Below are 20,196 nucleotides of genomic sequence, written 5' to 3'. Positions count from 1 at the left end.
TACATGCTCTTGACCGGAATCGAACCTGGGACCTTTCAGTCCGCAGGCCGACGCTCTATCCACTGAGCCAAACCGGTTTCGGCCAGCCATTATTTCTTAAATGTTTTGAAGAATTCCTCAGTAGAACTATCTGGTCCTATAATTTTCTTAATTGCAAAGTTTTTAACTTTGAAATTCAATTTCTTAAGAAGATATAGGACTATTTGGGTCATACGTTTCTTTGTGAATTTCAGTTATTTGTGTCTTAAGGGATCAGTCCATTTCATGAAAGTTGTCAAATTGCCCTTTTATGTTCCATCCTTCCTTTCTGATATTGACAGTTTTCCTCTCTTTTTCTTAGTCTGATTAGAAGTTTATTAAGATCAAACTTTTCAAAGAACTGACTTCTGCTTTTATTATTCTTTAGCTTTTGTGCTTCTGCTTCATTGATTTCTGCTCTTACTACCTTCAGTGGTATTTATATTCTAGTTCTTCAAGGTGGAAGTGCAGATGATTTTTTGAGAACTTTATTATGTTCTAATATAAAGCATTTTAATGCTGTAAATTTTCTTCTCTGCTGCTTTGCATCCCAGGAACTCTGATTTATTTTTATTCAGTTCGGAATAGTTTCTAGCTCACCTTGAGACCTCCTTTTTGTCCAATGGGTTATTTAAAGGTATGTTTGCCTGCTGTTAATTGATACAGTAATTTAGCATTTTGTATGACTTACATTTTACTGTAAAAAATTTCAGATTTTTGCTAATGTGTGTTTTATGGCCCAGACTATAAGCCTGTGTTGGGGAATGGTCCATGTGCACTTGATCTAGAACATAGATGAAAAAAATCCTTAACAAAACACGAGCAAAAAGCAAAAAAAAAAAAAAAAAAAAATTATCAAAAAGAACCCAGCAATATACAAAAAGAGTATAAGTGGGTAATACATCACGGTAAGTGGCATTTATCGTGGGTGTGGAAGGCTGGTTTAACACCCGAAAATCAGTGTAATTCTCCATATTCGCACACTAATGAAAAACGCAAAAAAGAGCGGGACAGAATCCCACAGCCATTCATGAGGAGAAACTCAGCAAAAGTAGAAATATAAAAATCTCCGGGGTTGCGTGGGGGCCAGGGCCGGCGTGGGTGCCGGGGTACCCGGGGCCGGCGTGGGTGCCCCACAGGCGGGCGGGGCCCCCGACCACGCCGCCCGCCCTTTGCTCCGCCCCTGCCCCTCGTTCCTGCCCAGGTCCCGCCCACACCATTCGAGGCCCCGCCCACGCCGGCCGCGTCCAATGGGCAGCCCGCTGCCACGGCGGAGCGCCCCCCCGCGGGTCTCTGCGGCTCCTCCCAGGCTTGAACTTCCCGAAAGACAGCCGAGCGGCCCAATGAACTCTCACGACGGCCGGAGCGGCCCGCTGGGGGGCCAATCCGGGAGCGGCGCGGGCAGGAGAGGCGGGACTTGGTGAGGCCCCGGAGGAGGTGCGGGCTGTTTGCTGGTTGCTAGCTGCCGCCGCTCGTCCACCCTCGGCTGCTCCATTGTCACCTCGGGCCTCGGTGCCGGCGCCGGGGCGGGGGGCGCGAGTCGGCGGCCCAAAGCCCGGGCCCCGCGCGTCCCAGCCAGGCGGGCCCGCGCACCCCTCGCCTCGGGCCCCGCAGGCCCCGCGCCCGGGCCGGCTCGCGCAGGGGAGGAACGTGCAGGTGAGAGGCCCCTGCACGGCGAGGGGGCCCGACCCAGGGCCCGGGGCCGCTTTCGGCCTCCCGGTCCGCAGGCTCCGGCCCGCCCCCGTGAGCCCAACCCCAGGGCGACGGGGAGCCGCTGGGTGAGAGGCTGGCGGGGCCCTGGGTCAGCCCGGCCCGAGCGGCCGGCGGAGGCCCCAGACCCCGACCCCCGCTCCACGCGAGGCCCCGCTTCGGGGGCAGGCGAGGTCCGGCCTGGGGGTCCCGCGGGGAGGGGAGGCCCGCTCGCCGCCGCCGAGTGGCCGGGCCGGGGGCCGCCGCGTCCAGCGGGCGAGGCCGGTCCGGCCCGGGGAGAGGGGGCGTTTCACCCGCACGACCGGAACCGCAGACCTGGGGCGGCGGGCCTGGTGATGGCGGGGCCGGGGCTGCAGCCCTGACCGTGGGGACCGTGGGTGCGTGCCCGCCAGAGCCCTCGGGCCCGGAGGGCTGGGCTCACTGCCCTGGGGCCTCCCTGGTGCCCGCGGGGCCAGGTGGCCGTGACCGGGGCCAGGTGGAGGGCCTGTGACCCCGGGGAGGGGCCCCAGGCCGAGGGCTGCTGGCCGAGGTCCCCGAGTCCCTGTCCTCCGGCCGCAGGGAGGCTGGTGGCTGGGGCAGAGGGAGGGGCAGAGGGGGCGTGAGGAGGCCACGCGCTCGGGGTCAGCTCTGAGCGGGAGGCGTTTGGACTCTGTTCTCTGTGCCTGGGGGCCATCAGAGGGTTTTTTTTTTTTAATGTATTTTTATTGATGTCAGAGAGGAAGGGAGAGGGAGTGAGAGAGAAACATCCATGATGAGAGAGAATCACGGATCGGCTGCCTCCTGCAGGCCCCCAACCTGGGGATGGAGCCCGCAACCCAAGCACGTGCCCTGACCGGGAATCGAACTGTGACCTCCTGGTTCCTAGGCTGACGCTCATCCACGGAGCCAGCCGCGCCGGCCGGGCCCAGCGGTTTTTAAGGCCAGAGGTGGCCCTGTCCCCGGAGGCCGTGTCTGGGCTGTTCATCGCTCGCGGTCCTGCTCTGGGCCTGGTTTGGGGGAGGAGGGGCCCGCCGCCTTCCCAGGGAGCTTGGGGGCAGCAGGCCAATGCCCCAGGCCCCCTGGGGCCTGGCCAGAGGCGGCGTGCACGGACCCGGTTCTGTGGGGGGCTCATTGCACTTCTCCTCACCTGCCCAGGGCCCTCTCGTCCACCATGAAAGGCTCCCGGGCCACCAGCAGCCCCCCAAGGCCCCCCGAGGGCAGCCTGGAAGGCTTGGACCTGAGTCTGACGGGGCTCCCTCCACCCATGTCCCGACGCCCCAACAGCGCCTCTGCCGCCAAGCCTATCGCCCGCTCCATCTCCGTGGCCACAGGCAGCGAGCCGGAGAGGAAGGCGCGGGTGAGTGCTAGAGCTGGGGCTGCCGGGGTCCCGGGCCTCGCACCTCACGGGGAGTGGCCATCAGGGGGGCCTCTGACTCCGGGTGAGCTCCGCACCTCAGCAGCACCTCACGCCCGTTGCCTCACCCAGCCCCGTGGCCTCCTGGAGAGCAGGAAGGACCAGGGCGTGAACTTACAGAGAGTGAGGCCAGGCCCTAGGCCTGCCGGGGCCTAGCTCGTGCCAAGTTCCCTTCCTCCATCAGCGCTGGGGTTTGTTGAAATGCGCACGCAGCGGGCTGGCCGGCGGGCCGGGGACAGGCTCGCTGGCTGTGAGCTCCAGGCGCCTGCGGGGGGTGGGGAGGGTGGGGGGGTCCCCTTCTTTCCAGAAGGGAGGCTGATGGCGGCCCTGCTGCTCCTGCCGCCCCCCCCACCTCTCCCCCTGAATCTGCTCTGCGCGGCCCCCACGGTGTGAGCGGGGAGCCGGGGCCACGTCGGTGGTGTCCCTTTGCAGGAGGCCACGGGGCCCGGGAGCGCCAGGGCCATCAACAACCTTCGCAGATCCAGCAGCACCACGCAGGTCCACCAGCCACAAGCCAAGCAGGCGTGGGCCGGCCCCCTCAGGTAACCTCTGACCCCTCAGGCGACCTCTGACCCCCTCTGGTCACCCCCACTTGCTTCTGTCCTGCCTCTGTCAGCCCTTCCTCCGGCCTCACCAGGGTGGGCACTGGCCGGGCAGTGGGGCCTGAGGTGCCCTTCATTCGGGCCAGTCCTGGGGGCAGGCAGGTCGCGTCTGGACCTGTCGTCCCTGCGCGTGGAGTGTGGGCTCAGGGCCGACGTCCCCTGCCTACTCGCCCCTCTTCCGGCGGCGCTGTTCCGGGGGGTCGTGGCCACGGGCAGGGCCTCGCCCCTTCCAGGCTCGGCTGTCGGATCAGGAGCCGGAAACGTCACCCAAGCCGTCCCCGCTGTGCTCCTGACTGTCCCTGCCTCCTGTCTGACCCAGGCCGGCGGGGCCCCCCGACTTCCTGACGCTCTTCGAGAGCAGCCCCGGTGGGAACCGGAGGCCGGCCAGCGTGAGCAGTGCCTCCAGCGAGAAGGGGGCCACGTGGAACATCCTGGTGAGAGCCGGGCGGCTGAGGGGCCCCAGGAGTCGCCTGGCTCCCGCTCTGTTCTGCTGCCCCTGTCGGGGGGCAAGGGGGTGCGCAGCCCTGACCACAACTTTCCTTCTGGAGCGGGGCCAGCCCGCCGGGCTGTGAGTGAGGCCGTGGGGCAGGGAAGGGCCGGGCGTCAGCCGCGCGTGGCTGCGTCTCTTCTCGGCTGAAGCGCGTCTGCGTTCACCGCCAGGACGACCAGCCCCGGGCCCTCCCCTCGCCGCCCGACGCCCGGAGTCCCTGTGCCCTGGACGCGCCGGCGGGCCCACGGAGGAGAGAGGGCACCGTGTCCCTGGCACCCAACTTCACTGCCAACAACAGGTGCGCCCTCCGCAGGGGCCCCCGTGGCCCACCCACATGGGGCAGGTGCTTCGTCTTGTTTGTGGCCAGACCAGAGCGCTCTGGAGCGCGCGAAGGAGGGAGTGAGTGCGTGAGTGAGTGAAGGAGGGAGAGAGAGAGAGAGAGAGAGAGAGAGAGAGCGCGCGTGAACGAGTGAGGGAGGGAGTGAAGGAGTGAATGAATGAGTGAGTGAGTGAATGAATGAGTGAGTGACTGGCTCTCTCCCCGAGGGCCCCCAGGAGGGGCTGCAAGGGCGTGTCTTCACAGGCAGGCTCTGCGCGGCCCCGGCTGGGGCTTCCGTCCTGAAGAGGCCAGGCCGGGGAGGGAGGGGCACACGCGGCCGGAGGGACTGGGGACCTGACCCGCCTCCGCCTCCTGCAGGAGCAACAAGGCGGCCGTGGGCAACTGCGTCACCACCATGGTGCACAACAACCACGCCCCCGCGGACACCGCGCCCAAGAGCTCCAACCGCGCGGCGCCCGCCCTCAAGTGAGGCCCGGCCCGGCCCGGGGAGCCGCCTGCTGCCGCGTCCCCCAGAGCGCCGGAGGGGGACGCGGGCCGGGCCTGGTGGGCTCACGCTCACGGGTGGGGTCCCTCTGAGGACGCCGCAGCCACCCCGTGTGCTCAGGGTCGGCCGTGGGTCCTCACGCACCTTCCTGCTCTGGGATCGGTGACTTCTGAGGCCCTTTTGCCTTTTCAGTGAACTGGGTGCCGCCAGACGGGCACTCGGGAGGCCGGTGGCTGTGGGACGGGGCAGGCCCGCGGGCTCCCCTTGGCGGTGGCGCCTCCTTGCAGGCCCAGGGCCGGGGCGGGCGGAGGGCCCCGGGCGGTGAGTGGGCTGGGTCGGCGCCACGAGCCTTTCTTCCTCTGCCTCCTGTCAGCAACCTCGTCAAGGCGGCCACCCGCGAGGGCGAGGGCAGCGGCTGCGGGAAGCCCCAGAACGCGGCCCGGAGCAGCGCGGGGGCCGCCGGGGGCCTGCTCAGGCGGCGGGAGGTGACGGAGGAGGAGGCCGAGAGGTAACCAGGCTCCGGCGATGGGCCTTCCCGCGTCGTGGCTGGAAAGACACACGGTCCTGTTGCGTTCTCCCGAGGCGTCCGGAAAAGGCAGATCAGGAGGGCCGGGCCGCGGCCGAGGGTCCTGGGGCAGAGACGTTGTAGCAAAGCTCAGGCTTCCTGGCGCCTGAAGCAAACTTCAGGAGGCAGTTACAGTCGAGTGGGAATGAGACGAGAACGGAAACCCAGCAAGCACCTCTGGGCAGCCAGGGACCTGTGGCGAGTGCTGGGCCGGGCGGGGGCGGGGGGGGGGGGGGGGCGGGGGCTCCTGCTGGGGCCCGGCCGTGCGTCCCTCTGGGTCAGGAACCGCTCAGTGACGGAACCTCCCTGGCTGGGCCGTCACCGCCTGCCGTCCCCTAGAGCAGGGGTGGGGACGCCCGGCCCACGGGCCGCACAAGGGCCTCGAAATCATTCGGCCTCGCCCTGCCGAGGCAGCCCCGGGTGGGAGTCCAAACTCAGAGCGCCTGCCCCTGCCCTGCCCCTGCCCCTGCCCCTGCCCCTGCCCCTGCCCCTGCCCTGCCCCTGCCCCTGCCCTGCCCCTGCCCCTGCCCCTGCCCTGCCCCTGCCCCTGCCCTGCCCCTGCCCCTGTCCTGCCCCTGCCCTACCCCTGTCCTGCCCCTGCCCCTGCCCCTGCCCTGCCCCTGCCCCTGCCCCTGCCCCTGCCCTGCCCCCGCCCCTGCCCTGCCCCTGCCCCTGCCCCTGCCCTGCCCCCGCCCCTGTCCTGCCCCTGCCCTACCCCTGTCCTGCCCCTGCCCCTGCCCTACCCCTACCCCTGCCCCTGCCCCTGCCCCTGCCCTGCCCCCGCCCCTGCCCTGCCCCTGCCCCTGCCCCTGCCCTGCCCCTGCCCCTGCCCCTGCCCTGCCCCTGCCCCTGCCCCTGCCCCTGCCCTGCCCCTACCCCTGCCCTGCCCCTGCCCCTGTCCTGCCCCCGCCCCTGGGAGCGTTTTCAGCAGCATTAACCTGTGTGAAGTGAGTGATGTTACAAACATCCAAACAGCTCTGGGCAGGAAGGCTCCCCTCCCCCACCTTAGCACGTGGGGACCCCTGTGTGCACGTCCCCGCAGGTGAGTGCCCATCCTGGCGCTTTGCTTGTGCCCTGGCCGAGCACCGAGGCTGAGGCTTGTTTAATCAGCTCCACGTAGTAATGTCCACTGAGTAATGTCCACGCCACGAAGTAACGTCCACTGAGTAATGTCCACGCCACGTAGTAATGTCCACGCCACGTAGTAATGTCCACGCCACGTAGTAATGTCCACGTAGTAATGTCCACGCCACGTAGTAATGTCCACGCCACATAGTAATGTCCACGTAGTAATGTCCACGCCACGTAGTAATGTCCACGTAGTAATGTCCACGCCACGTAGTAATGTCCACGCCACGTAGTAATGTCCACGCCACGTAGTAATGTCCACGTAGTAATGTCCACGCCACGTAGTAATGTCCACGTAGTAATGTCCACGCCACGTAGTAATGTCCACGCCACGTAGTAATGTCCACGTAGTAATGCCCACGCCACGTAGACCTGGGGTTGTGAGTGGAGCCTGTGTGGGCGGGGCCCTCGGCCACCTGAGCAGAGGCCGCCGCTTGGGGGCCCCACTGGGCCTTGGGGGCCCGGGAGGCTGTTGCTCAGCCGCCTGCCCTCGGGGTCCTGAGTCCGCTCTCCGCCAGGTTTATCCACCAGGTGAACCAGGCCGCCATCACCATCCAGCGCTGGTACCGGCACCAGGCCCAGCGGCGCCGAGCCCAAGCCGCCAGCCTGGGACACCTGCTGGCATCCAAGCTGGAGGTCCGTGTGGGTGTGAGCCGTGCCGGGGGCGGGCGGGAACCTGGGGCCTCAGCGACGTAAGCGACGGGGTTTCTGGGGCCCACACCTGTCGGGGCCCCCTCCCCCCGCCCTGAGCCGCTCCCTCGGCCCCTCGGTCGGCAGGGCCTGGGTGTCGGGAAATGCCGGCCGGGTCCATCCCGGCTGAGAGGTCCAAATCGGTTTCTGGTTTTGGGCCCCTGCTCCGTGACGCAGAGCCGTCCCCTCGCCCGAAAGAGCCACCGAGAGGGTAGGATTGTCTCCTGCGGCTGCAGAAACCCAGGCGGGCGTCTGCGGGGGTCGGGGTGCCGTGGGAGCTCACCCCCGGCCGGCGACGCCTCTCCCAGGGCCAGCAGAGGCGGCAGGCGGAGGGCGACCTGCTGGGCCTGCGCCAGCAGAGGGAGGCGGCCCGGAGGAAGGCCCGCGAGGAGAAGGCGCGCCAGGCCCGCCGGGCGGCCATCCAGGTGCGGGCCGAGGGCCTGAGCGAGGCATGGGGGGGGGGTGCGGAGGGCGAGGGCGGTCCTGTGGGCGGGCTGCTCACGGGGCGGGGGTGGGCGGGCTGCTCATGGGGCGGGGGTGGGGGGCGGGCTGCTCACGGGCCGCCCGCAGGAGCTGCAGCAGCGGCGAGCCCAGAAGTCCGGCCACGGGACCCAGGATGCGGGGAAGCCCCGGTCGGCCCAGGAGCCGCCCCTGCGGCCAGGAGACCGCGCTCAGCAGACCCCCAAGGCCAACAACACGGGTGAGCGGAGAGCCCGCAGCCCTGCCCCCCCCCCCCCCCTCCTGCTCTGTCCCCGGGCTCCGGTCTCTGAGTGAGCTGGGGCCCCTGCTGCCCAGGGTGGGGCCCCCCCCCTCAACCCCTCCCTCCCCGTGGAGGAGGGCCTCGCTGTACGGCACCCAGGCTCTGCCCCTCCCTCCTGCCCCACCTTCTCGAGCCGGACACATGGGACCCACAGAGCAGAGGCCAGGCCCCGTGTCCCCTCTGCTCCATGAGGCCTCCACGCCTGCCTCTTCCCGGGACCCCCCCCCCCCGGGGTGCCGACGCCCTGTTCTGCTTCGCAGGGGCCAGCTTCCAGACCCCGGGCCCCGAGGACCCCTGCCCGCCTGTCCCCGACACCTCTCCAGAGGCCCAGAGGCTCCCGGACGGCAAGCCGCAGGTGTGGTCACAGCCCTTCCACCAGCCCGCCCGCCCTGCCCCGCCCCTCCCCTCCCCTGCTCTGCCCCTCCCCCTGCCCTGCCCTACCTCTGTTCCTCTCCCTCCCCACCCCTCCCCCTGCCCCTCCCCTCCCATGCCCCTCCCCTCCCCTGCCCTGCCCCTCTACAGCTTTGGTTGCTCAGCCAGGAACGGCTACTCCACCGCAGGGATGGGGTCCCTGGTGGCTTGGGGTCCTACGGGGTGGGCACCGATGCCCTGGGGTGGGGCCCACAAAGCTGGAAGCTCAGAGGTTAGGTGGTGGCCAGGCCCCCACACCCCCCGCTCGGCCGCCCGTCTGTCTCCCTGGAGGTGGGTCTGGCACGCCCGGTCCTCGTGGCTGAGTGGGTGCCCAGCCTCACCCACGGTTCTCGGGTGCTGTCGGCCTCTTAGGGCCGCGCTAGCTTCTCCCGCCCACCGTCTGCCTCAGGACGCCAGCACCCAGGACGCGGCTGGGGAGGCCCTGGAGACGGGCGGCCCTGGGGGCAGGGCCCAGTGCAGGGCGACCCTGGACGAGCTGCTGGACACGCTGCGGCTGCTGGAGGAGGCGCCGGAGCCGCTGCCCCGCCCCAGGGCCTACCACAAGGACAGATACGCCTGGAGCGACGAGGTGACCGGGCGCCCTCCCCTGGTGCCGCCTCACCCCTGGGCCCCGCCTGCTCTCCTGGTCCCTAATGAGGACCAGGTGGGCCTTGGCGAGCCCGTCACCCAGGGCATCTGCGGCTCAGGGCCCCCGAGTGACCTGGGGGGGGTGGGCGGGCACTGTCTCCCCAGCCATGCCCTGCGAGGGCCCCTGCTTCCCACCCAGGCCCAGCTGCCCTCCCTTCCCCTCCCCTCCCCCCATGCCCTGCGCCGGGGCCCAGGAGCTCCTGGAAGGCCAGCTGAGCCCCTCCCCAGGAGGACGATGCCAGCTCCCTGACGGCCGACAACCTGGAGAAGTTGGGGAAGCTGAGTGCGCCCGCCGGGCCCCCGGAGGACGGGACGCTGCTGTCGGAGGCCAAGCTGCAGAGCATCATGTGCTTCCTGGATGAGATGGAGCAGTCGGGGCGGGAGCGGCCGACGGACCCCCAGGTGTGCGGGTCCCCCCAGGGGTGCGGGTCCTCAGGGTGCGGGTCCCCAGGGTGCGGGTCCCCAGGGGTGCGGGTCCTCAGGGTGCGGGTCCCCAGGGTGCGGGTCCCCAGGTGTGCGGGTCCCCAGGGTGCGGGTCCCCCCAGGGTGCGGGTCCCCCCAGGGGTGCGGGTCCCCAGGGTGCGGGTCCCCAGGGTGCAGGTCCCCAGGGTGCGGGTCCCCAGGGTGCAGGTCCCCAGGGTGCGGGTCCCCAGGGTGCGGGTGCCCAGGCAGGACGGGCGGCAGATCCCCCAGGACGGGACCTCCTGACACAGCGCGTCCTCAGGGGCTCGCGCTGGAGGAGGGGCCACGGCGCCTGGAGTCTGCGTCCGAGGTGAGCGCGTCTGTGATGCGGCTGAAGCTGGAGGTGGAGGAGAAGAAGCAGGCGATGGCGCTGCTACAGCGGGCGCTGGTGAGCACCCCGCCACCCCCGCCACGCCCTCACCGCCCCCACGCCCCCATCCTCACACCCCCACCGCCCCCATCCTCACACCCCCACCGCCCCCATCCTCACGCCCCCACGACCCCACCGCCTCCACTCCCCCATCCTCACTCCCCCATCCTCATGCCCCCACGCCCCCACTGCCCTCACTCCCCCGCTGCCCTCACTCCCCCACCACCCCCACGCCCCCATCCTCACTCCCCCACCGCCCCCACACTTCCATCCACACACCCCCACCGCCCCCATCCTCACGCCCCCACCGCCTCCACGCCCCCATCCTCACGCCCCCCCATCCTCACTCCCCCATCCCCACGCCCCCACCGCCCTCACGCCCCCGCCGCCCGTTACTTGTCACCACCATCTCCACTGGCGCCTGCGTGGGCCGTCGCCGCCTCTGCCCCAGGCTGCCCTCTGGATGTGGTCTGAGTGCCCCCTGAGTGGTCCTGATCTTCTGGGGCCCCCTCCCCGCACCCCCAGGCGCAGCAGCGGGACCTCACCATCCGGCGGGTCAGGGAGACGGAGAAGGAGCTGGGCCGGCAGCTGCGGCAGCAGAGGGAGCACTACGAGGCCACCATCCAGCGGCACCTGTCCTTCATCGACCAGGTGAGGCCGCCGGGAGCCGGCACAGGGCGGGGTCAGGGCCCCTGGGGTCAGGGACAGGGTCAAGGTCAGGGACGGTCAGGGACAGGGCCTCAGGGAGCTTCTAGGCCCACGGCCTCCCGGGCGGGCAGTGTCTCCCCCGCTCGATGGGCTAGGCCCGTGGTCGGCAAACTCATCAGCCAACAGAGCCAAATACCAACAGCACAACGATTGAAATTTCTTTTGAGAGAGCCAAATTTTTTAAACTTAAACTTCTTCTAACGCCACTTCTTCAAAATAGACTCGCCCAGGCCGTGGTATTTTGTGGAAGAGCCACACTCAAGGGGCCAAATTGCCGCATGTGGCTCGCGAGCCGCCGTTTGCCGACCACGGGGCTAGTCCAAGGCTCACAGCCCTGCCCTCTGGCCCAGCATGGCGGGCGGTGACAGGGTCAGGTGGGCAGGGCACACCAGCTGGGCTGCTCAGGACCGACGGGGGCGGTGTCCGCAGGAGACATGACCCCGAGTGCCCACCGCGCCGCTCCGGAGCCGCTCCCGTGCTTTCTGGGCCGCTGAGTCCTGGGCGGCTGCGCCTGGTGGCAGCTGGAGGCCCATGAGGGCTGCGAGCTCCCAGCTCCCCTGCGCTCAGCCTCGCCTCTGCCTCTGCCGGGTCCTGTTCTGGGCAGAGGCAAGGTCTGTGCAGAGAGGAGGGAGCCCGGTGGCTCCAGCCGTCGTCAGGAGACTCCACTCAGCTCCGGGGGCCATGGTGGCTGGGGGCGTGGAGGGCGGTGACAGCTGTGGCCCCTTGACCTTGACCTTGACCACAGGGGCTCAGCGGGGTGGCCCAGCCCCAGCTGGTGTGCTGGCCCCCGGCAGGGGGAGAGGCACCATCAGGTGTCGGGGTCCGGCCGGTGGGGCCTCACCTGGCGCACCTCCCGCCCGATGCAGCTGATCGAAGACAAGAAAGCGCTGGGGGACAAGTGCGGGGCCGTGGTGGCCGAGCTGAAGCAGGGGGAGCAGAGGCGCCAGGAGAGGGAGGCCCAGATGCGGGAGCAGCACGCGCTGGTGAGCGGCCGCGGCGCCCGCCTGCAGACCACACCGCCGAGCCTCTGCCCGGCCTCAAAGCCAGTCACGGGCTGGTGCCGGGACCTGGTGCTGGGATCGCAGGAGCGTGCGGTGCCCGCCCCGAGAGCCCGCACTGAAGCCCCAGCGCCGGGCATGCGGCTGTCCCCGCCTCCGGCAGCTCCTGCCCACGCCCGTCTTCTCGCCGGTAGGAGATCAAGAAGCTCAAAGAGCTGATGAGCGCGACTGAGAAGGCGCGCAGGGAGAAGTGGATGAACGAGAAGACCCGGAAGATCAAGGAGATCACGGTCAGAGGTGGGCGGCGGCTGAGAGGACGAGGGGGCAGTTCACGGCTGGGGGAGGGGGCGCGGGCTCGGGCGGTGCGGGCGCTCGGCTGGGGTCAGGTCTCCTGCCACCTGTCCCGTGGCTCCTCCCCTTAGAGAGCAGGTCCCAGTGCACCCTCTCCCCAGGGCTCCCTCCTCCCAGGAGCCGGGGTACTGCCAGGGCCCCCCACTGGCCAGGGTGACGGGGGTGCTGGCGGGACTAGCCCTGGCGTCACAGGGGTGAGGACTGAGGGTCCCTGCAGCGCTGATGGGGAGAGCAGGGCCAAGGTCGGGGTCCCTGCAGTGCTGTGCTCCTGGCCCCGCCCCCAGGCCTGGAGCCCGAGATCCAGAAGCTGATCGCCAAGCACAAGCAGGAGGTGAAGAAGCTGCGCAGCCTGCACGCGGCCGAGCTGCTGCAGGCGGACGAGCGGGCGGCCCAGCGCTACGGGCGCCAGGCGGAGGCGCTGCGGGAGCAGCTGGAGCAGGAGAAGGAGGCGCTGGCCCAGCAGGAGCGCGCGCGCACCCAGCAGCGGTGGGTGTCCCCCTCCCGGCGCCCCACAGGGCACGGGGGCCATGGTCCGAGCAGAGCTGGGGTGTGCCTGGAGCCTGGAGGGGGTTCAGGACCCCCAGAGTGAAAATGGGGACCCAGAGCTGAGCTGCGGCCCCGCACACGAGCCGGGAGGGCGGCAGCCACACCAGCCGGTGCCGAGGGACCACGCCCTGGGCGGCAGCTGGTGGCCGGGACGGTGGGTGCGGAGCGGGGCTCCCCTGCCCCGGCCGCGTCCCCAGCCGTTCCTTCCTCCGCAGCTTCGAGGAGCAGCTGGAGCAGGAGCAGCGGGACCTGCAGCAGCTGCGCCGGCGGCTGTACAGCGAGGTGGCCGAGGAGAAGGAGCGGCTGGGCCAGCAGGCCGCCAGGTGCTGGGGTGCCCGCCGTCCACCTGCCCCTCCCCTCCCCGCTCGCCCCCCTCCCGCCCGCGCACTGACCTCCGGGGCCTGCAGGCAGCGGGCGGAGCTGGAGGACCTGCGGCAGCAGCTGGAGGAGAGCAGCGCGGCCGGGGCCCGGGCCCTGCGGGCCGAGCTGGAGAAGCGGCACCAGGTCTGTCTCCTCCGCGCCAGCCCCTTGGGAGCCCTGCTCGGGGCGAAGGGAGACCCTCCGGGCACGGGGGCGGCAGCGGGCTGCTCTCATGGCCGCCCGCCCGCAGATGGAGCTGCAGGCCCTGAAGGAGCAGCTGGAGGTGGAGCGGCGGCTGTGGGAGGCCAACTGCGCCAAGAAGGAGGTGGGCGGGGCGGCCTCCCCTGGGCCCGGTCCTGGTTCTCGCCTGGCGCTTCACCCTGAGCTCTGCCCGGCGCCGCCCCAGCCCTTCCCCCGAGTGTCCGGAGCACCAGCGGGGCGGCGGCAGGTCCAGGTGACCCCGAGGGGAGCGCTCCTCTCCTCCCTCCCCAGGTTAACTGCCACACTCAGCCAGCTGCGGGGTGCAACTGCCCACCGCCCTGGTGACCCCCGGTGGCCAAGCAGCCCCGGTCCTGCTCCCACAGCCGCCCAGAGGGCTCCCTGAGCCTGGGAGCTAGCAGGGTCAAAGGGCACCGTGTTAAACTTGCCGAGTGTCCAGATGTCCAGTGCCCGCCCTCGTCTGAGAGGCCGCCCCCCTGATGCCCTCACCCCAGTTGTGGGGCGCCCGGCCACCCTCAGCCCCAGACGAGGCCCTGTCATGTGTCCGGCCCCCTGCCCGCACCCGCTGCGCCCCTCGGTCCCCCACTGGGTCCCAGTGACGGGCCCCTCCCCTGAGGACGGATGGGGCCTGGGGTGGGGTGAGGCCCCCTCCGCCCCCACAAATCCGGCCTGGGCCGCCTCCCGCCACCCTGGCCGTCCCCTCGGAGCCCTGCCCCCTCCAGGAAGCGTGGCTGCTGAGCCGGGAGCGGGAGCTGAAGGAGGAGATCCGGAGAGGCCGTGACAAGGACATCGAGCTGGTCATCCGCCGGCTGGAGGCCGACATGACACAGGCCCGGGAGGAGAGCGAGCGGGCCGCCGAGAGCCGGTGAGCCGGCCGGGCGGAGGGCGCCGTGCAGGGCGTGGGTGGCCTGACCGAGAGCCGGTGAGGTGGCCTGGGCGGAGGGTGCCGTGCCGGCCGTGCGGGGCGTGGGTGGCCTGACCGGCCACGCCTCCTCTGCAGCGTCAAGCGCCTCCGAGACCAGCACGAGGCGGAGCTGGCGGCGCTGGAGCAGGCGCAGCGGAGGCTGCAGGACCAGTGCGCCGAGCTGAAGGGGCGGCTGGCGGAGGCTGAGGGCGAGAGCGCGCGCCTGCAAGGCCTGGTGCGCCAGAAGGACAAGGCCCTGGCCGAAGCGAAGGCGGTGAGCGGGCGCGCGGGCGGCCTGGCCCTCTGCCTCCGCAGGCTCCTGTCCACCTCGGGCTCCGTCCACGGGCACGGGCTCACGGCCCCTGCCACCCCCGCCACCAGGTGAACGAGCAGCTGGCGGGCGAGCGGAGCGGCCTGGCCCAGGTGCTCCGCCAGGAGTTCGCCGACCGGCTGGCCGCCTCCGAGGAGGAGAACCGGCAGGTCAGGGCTGAGCTGGCCGAGCTGCGGGCGCAGCAGCGGCTGGAGCTGGAGCAGCTCCGGCGGGAGAAGCAGGCGGAGCTGGAGGACGTGCACGCCAGGTGGGTGCTGGCCCGAGCGTCGGGGAGGCGCAGGGTGGGGGTCGCAGCTCCAGACAAAGAAGAAGCCAGGCGACCCGTGGGGGCCGGGCCAGGCGGGCGCCCCCGTGCGTCTCCACGGGGAACTCCGGCCCCGCCTGGGTGAGGCGGGTGCTGTGCGGAGGGCGGAGGCTCCAGGTGAAGAGTGAGACCCCACAGCCCGGGGCCCATGGTCCCCCTGGATCATCTGCCTCCTGTCTGCCCACCACGGGCACCCTGAGAGGCAGTGTGGCACAGCCAGGTCCCTGCTGTGGGTTCTGACCTGCAGGATCTGGTTCTACGGGGTCACAGCTCCTGTTCCCAACTCCTACGGACAGCCCAGCGCCCGCAGTCAGCAGGCGGGGGCGGGGCGGGGAGAGCAGGACAGCTGCCCCCCCAGCCCCCCAGCTGGACTCGGCTGCAGACCCCCTGAACCCGCCTTGCGTCCACAGGGTGAAGGCGGCCCTGGCCAAGAAGGAGGAGGCCGTGAGCAGCCTCCGGAAGCAGCACCAGGTGGGTCCGCGGGGGGGGGGGGGGGGGGGGCTGGGGGCCGGGAAGCGGGGGGCGGGGGCGGCCCGGCCTGACCGCGGTGCGTGTTGCAGGCCGCGGTGAAGCGGGCCGACCACCTGGAGGAGCTGCTGGAGCAGCGCAGGCGGCCCCTGCCCAGCGCCAAGTGACGCCCCCGAGGCCGACAGGACGGGCAGCAGCAGCTGGCGGGTCTGGGGAGGTGGACCCGCCCCCCTTCCCTCTGCCCGCGGGCCCTGCGGCGAGAGCGCCGTGGCCGCCTTGTGACAGTAAAGGGCTGTTTCTTAATTCTCCGCGTCCCTGCCTGTCTCTCCTGGGTCCTGGGGCTGCGGGCCCCCAAGGCCCCTCCGCAGAGCGGTCTGGGGCCGGGCGGGGGCGGGGGGGGCCCAGGTTCCCTAACTGCCCTGCCGCCCTGGCTCAGATCCGCCTCCCCAGCCTGGCCCTGGCTCGGCACTGGCACACGCACGCCCTCACCCCCCGCCCCCCGCCCCGAAGGAGCTCCGAGCCTCCTTACGGAGGGGAGCCGGCCGGGAGGGGCGGGAGGGCAGTGGACGGGGCTCTCGGGAGGCTCCCGCTCCCTCTCTGCTGGCCGTCTGGACGCGCGGCCCCGGCCGCGGGCGTGGGGCCCGGGCCGCTGGCCAGGAGCTCCCTCCTGCTCGCACCGTGGGGGGACCCACTGCTGTGGGGTGGCTGCGGCCGCCTGTGGAGGGGGAGCCGCGCCCTCTCTGTCAAGGGCCCTGGGGACTCTGCTCTTGCTGGTGTGAGTCCCGGCACCAGTCGCCCTCAGGCCCGGCCGGCGTGGCCGGTGGTCGAGTGTGGAACTAGGAGCCTGTGGGTCACGTTCGAGTCCCGGTCAGGGCAATGCCGGGTTGCGGGCTCCGTCCCCCGTGGGGACGTGATGTTTCTGTCTCTCTCTGAATCAGTAAGAATATGTTTTTTTCAGAAGTCGCCCTCAGGCCCGCTGCCACCGGGACGTGGGGCCGAGTGGGCTCCTTGGGGCCCCCTGGGGTCTCGGGGCCTGGTGTCCTCTGCGCACAGTGATGGGCAGGCGGGGCTGGCGGGGCTCTGGGAGGGTCCGAGCTCGGCCTTGGGCTCAGCCATCGAGGGGTCAGGGAGACAAAATGGGCGGAGGGGCCCCAGCACAGGAGAGAGGCCGGGAGGGGCTGCGGCCTCCGGGGTGGGGGGGGGCTTAGCCACCCAGAGGCGGCTGGCAGGTGGCGAGTGGGGGTGGGGCCGAGGCAGAGGGTGGGGCTCTTCCTTAGGAAGAACTTGGGGCGAAGGGGGAGCAGGAGGAGGTGCAGGGACGTGTCCAACCCACAGAGCATGGCCCAGGGCGCACGCCGGGGTCCCCTCGGCCACCCCTGGGGCTGCAGGTGCCCGAGGGGTGCTCACGCAGCCGCTCTGTGGACCCTGGTGGCCCAGGGACTGGCCGGCACGAGCCCCGAGCAGAACCCCGCTGGGAGGGGGGCGCGGGGCGGGGCAGCCCCCCATGGCAGCTGCAGGGAGGTGGGGACGAGGAGGCAGATGAAGGACAGGGCCACTCATCCAACTGACCCCGACCCGAGGCCCTCCCCCCCGACCCGAGGCCCTGCCCCCCCCCGACCCGAGACCCTGCCCCCCCCAACCCGATACCCTGCCCCCCCGACCCGAGACCCTGCCCCCCCCCCGACCCGAGACCCTGCTCCCCGCCTACCCGAGACCCTGCCCAGTGCACGAGGCGCCCCACACACAGGCCACGCCCCGAGTCGTTCACTTAATGCTGGTTTATTCCCCCCTCGGCCTTCTCCGCGGGCACGCGGACCCGCTGCCCCTCAGGGCCCCTCGCTGGTCGGGTGGGCCTGGGGCTACTTCTTCTTCGGAATTTTCTCCTTTTTGACCAGGTCGGAGAATTCTAGAGCGGGAGACGGATTTCTGTAGGTAACCCCTGCCTCGTGCCCCCAGAGCCCTGCAGGCCCCCAGGAGGTGTGCCCCCTTATGAGCAGGGACCCCACAGTCCTGGGTGCCCTGCGCCCACCCGCCCACCCGGGGCTCACGATGGAGGGTCTCTGTGGGGATCCTCCACATTCCCTTAGACTCCACCCGCCTTCAGTGGGGAAACTGAGGCACAGAGGGGCTGGGGGCTAGGTCCTGAGCAAACCTCTCAGCCTGTTAAGCCTTGCGGTCACCCCACAAGTCAGGGTTTGGGGGCTTGGAGGCCTGGGGGTGAGGGTGGGCCCACAGCTGGCAGGGCATCTGGAAGCCCATCGGTCGGCTCTGGGCTGTGCTCCCCTAACCAGGGCCTCCTGGCTGCCTGCCCTCCTGGGGGGGGGCGGGGGGGGCGGGGGGGCAGGATGACAGACCTCGGGGTACCACGGGAGCCTCCGGGAAGGCCTGCTGCCCCACAAATGTCAGTTCTCACACGGCAGCCCCCACCCCACACCCACTGCCTAGGGCTCAGCCCTCCCCGGTCCACCTCCCTCCTGGGTCAACCTCTGATGTCCCCACCCCACACCCCTTATCTCCCACTGACCCTCGGCCTGAGGCGGCCCAGTGACCTTCCCCATAGCCAACATCTCTGAGACTCGGTTTCCCCGTCTGTGATTTGGGGTGGGGGGGTGCCCATCACAGATGGCTGTGAGCTTGGGGGCACGGGTCAGCGCCTGGCAGCGGGGAGCCACTCAACTCTGCCTCAGAGGATGGTGGACCGAGGGACCCGGGTGGGGCCTGGAGGGGGCGGGGCAGGAAGGCCCCGAGAGACGGCCCGCGCTGCCCACCTTCGAAGTCAATCCTCCCGTCGCCGTCGGTGTCGGCCGCCTGGATCATGGCCTCGGCCTCCTCGTCCGTCAGCGGGGCGGCGGGCCCACTGCTGGGGATGGTGGACAGGACGTACCTGGGCCGGGCGGGCTCCGGTCAGAGCCGGGGCGTCCGCCATGCCCGGCAGTTTACCAAGTGCCCACTTTACAGGGGGGGAAACTGAGGCCCAGCCGGAGCCGGGTCTGGTGTGTCCCTGTGGCCCCGCCTCCCGAAAGGTTGGGTGGGGCCCACGGAGGGTGCCGGGTCTGCTGGGCGGGTGTGGTGGCCAGGACAGGCAGGGGCCCAGGGCCCAGCACCCACGGCACCCCCTCCAGCCGCTCGGGGGCTGTTACTTGATCTCGTTCCACTCGATGAAGCCGCTCTTGTCCTTGTCCAGCGTCTGGAAGGCCTGGCGGATGGCGCCCTCCAGCTGCCCCGAGGCCTGGAACTTCTGCATGTGCTCGAAGAACTTGAGGTAGTTGAAGGCTCCTGGGGGACGGGGCAAGGTCAGCGGGTCTCCACGCCGGAGGGGGACCCGGCGGGCGGGCGGGGTTCTGGGGGCGGGCCGTACCGTGGTGCCTCACGTCCGTGGGCAGCAGGCCTATGTCTTTGTCCGACAGGGACGTGCCCATGGCCAAGGCCACCTTCTTCATCTGGGAGGAGAAGTCCTCGTCCATGCTGGCCCTGCAGGGAGGAGCCAGCTCGGCGCGGGCACAGCGGGAGGGCGCTCCGCAGGGACCCTGCTGCTGCCAGCTCCTGCCCCCCGAGTGACCCCAGGCGCCCGACCAGACCCCCAGCTGCCCTCGGGGCCCTGGCCTTGTGGAGGCCCCCGTGCCAGGCCCCGAGGAAGACGCGTCTGTGTCCCCGCCTCTTGCTGGCCACAGTGAGGTGCTCCCCCATCTCACAGAAGAAGAGACGGAGGGTCCGAGTGGTAGGTGATGCATACAGTTCCTTCTCTCTGCTCAGGGGTGGCCGTGGCAACGTCTGCTCCCTCCTTGCTCCTGGGCTGTCCTTCCAGGCCCAGCAAGCCGCCTCCTCCAGAGCCTCCCTGGTGACCTGAAGCCCCACTTCCTCCAGCCAAGCTCAGGCCCAGACCCTGGGTCAGGGGGTCCTGGTCATCTTGGCTGGACGCTGACTCTGTGGGGTGTGCTGGGCCCAGGCCCATCTGGAGCTGGACTCAGGGAGGCCCAGACTCCCCATCGAGCAGGGTGACCCCACCCCCTGTCCAGGCCCTCAGAAGGGCCGGCCGGGGGTGCACCTGCCACAGCCTCTGGCGAGGTGTGCATGTCCCTGTCCCACTTCATGCAGGGTCACCGAGGCAGCCCCCTACCAAGGCAGCCCCCCAAGGCCGGCAGGAATCCCAGCCGGCGGGCGGGGTCTGGCACAGGCAGGGCCAGCAGCCGGGACCAGGCTGTCCTGTGCCCCTCACGGGGGAGCCCTGTGAGCTGCTGGGCGCTCGGGTTGCTGTCCCCAGGGGGGGTTGGGTTCTGGGGCTCGTGGCAAAGCAGCTATTTCAGAGGCTCCTTGGCCCTCTCGAAAGTTCACGGGCGTGGAGCCTTCTGGAACATGCTCCGGCCCCGGGGGCAGCCCTGTGGCCTGCGGGTCCGAGGGGCCTGGGCCTGCCTGGTCCTCGCCCCCCACTCAGCACCTGGGGTCCCGAGGTCGGTGAGCCGGTCTCCACCTTCCCCTCTGACCCGACTCACAGCCACGCTCCCTCCCCGCACGGCCTCGTGCCCACCCCTTGCAGACCCGGCCACGCAGCTGCCTTCAGGCTGGGCTCCCGCGGGGCTGCCCCCTCCTCCTCCTCCTCCTGCCTTCTCTGGGCTCCCTGGGCCCCCGCAGACCCCAGGGCCTCCCCTTGTCCTGTGGGAAGACAGCGCCCCAAGATCATGGTGAGCCGCGTGGGCCCAGCCACCACTCCCCACAGGGCTCACCTCTGCCCGCTTCCCTCGCGGCTCTGGGAGGCGAGTCAGCGGGGGCCTTTATACCTGCGGCCGCCCGGCCTGTTGACAGCTTGGGGCTGCAGCTGTCCCGCCCCCGGCACTCCAGCCTGGCACCGGCTGCCCCCAGAGCTCACTGGCACTTGCACGTCCACACCGGCTGGGCAGGCCGGCCATGGGCAGTGCTGGCCTCCTGGACCCTGGGGTGG

General features: G+C 69.8%; 2 protein-coding genes across 3 annotated transcripts; one reads left to right on the top strand and one right to left on the bottom strand.

The window, feature by feature from the left end:
* Positions 1-1,604: 1,604 nt before the first annotated feature.
* Positions 1,605-15,563, top strand: CEP131 (centrosomal protein 131). Of its 2 annotated transcripts, XM_054708842.1 has the most exons (26): positions 1,605-1,674; positions 2,863-3,064; positions 3,554-3,663; positions 4,043-4,157; positions 4,384-4,511; positions 4,911-5,018; positions 5,411-5,545; positions 7,249-7,366; positions 7,729-7,845; positions 7,991-8,120; positions 8,441-8,535; positions 9,001-9,180; positions 9,468-9,641; positions 9,964-10,089; positions 10,597-10,722; positions 11,646-11,762; positions 11,972-12,074; positions 12,413-12,614; positions 12,890-12,997; positions 13,082-13,178; positions 13,285-13,359; positions 13,976-14,118; positions 14,254-14,431; positions 14,539-14,735; positions 15,203-15,263; positions 15,353-15,563. In XM_054708842.1, the coding sequence occupies exons 2-26, from the start codon at positions 2,879-2,881 to the stop codon at positions 15,425-15,427; spliced, it is 3,204 nt and encodes a 1,067-aa protein (XP_054564817.1). In that variant the 5' UTR covers positions 1,605-1,674; positions 2,863-2,878; the 3' UTR covers positions 15,428-15,563. The 2 variants fall into 2 exon arrangements, with proteins under 2 accessions (XP_054564817.1, XP_054564818.1); XM_054708843.1 differs by lacking the exon at positions 11,646-11,762.
* Positions 15,564-17,050: 1,487 nt separating this feature from the next.
* PVALEF (parvalbumin like EF-hand containing) lies at positions 17,051-19,990 on the bottom strand. The gene is made up of 5 exons (XM_008155143.3): positions 19,982-19,990; positions 18,619-18,731; positions 18,401-18,536; positions 18,029-18,144; positions 17,051-17,166 (listed from the first exon to the last, which is right to left on the bottom strand). Exons 2-5 carry the CDS (start codon positions 18,722-18,724, stop codon positions 17,120-17,122), a joined length of 405 nt encoding a protein of 134 aa, XP_008153365.2. The 5' UTR covers positions 18,725-18,731; positions 19,982-19,990; the 3' UTR covers positions 17,051-17,119.
* Between the last annotated feature and the right edge of the window lie 206 nt (positions 19,991-20,196).

The sequence above is a fragment of the Eptesicus fuscus genome, chromosome 20 (genome assembly GCF_027574615.1).
Source record: "Eptesicus fuscus isolate TK198812 chromosome 20, DD_ASM_mEF_20220401, whole genome shotgun sequence".
Taxonomy (NCBI): Eukaryota; Metazoa; Chordata; class Mammalia; order Chiroptera; family Vespertilionidae; genus Eptesicus; species Eptesicus fuscus.
Note: the sequence above shows the minus strand (reverse complement) of the source record. Positions and strands in the feature narration are given on the sequence as shown.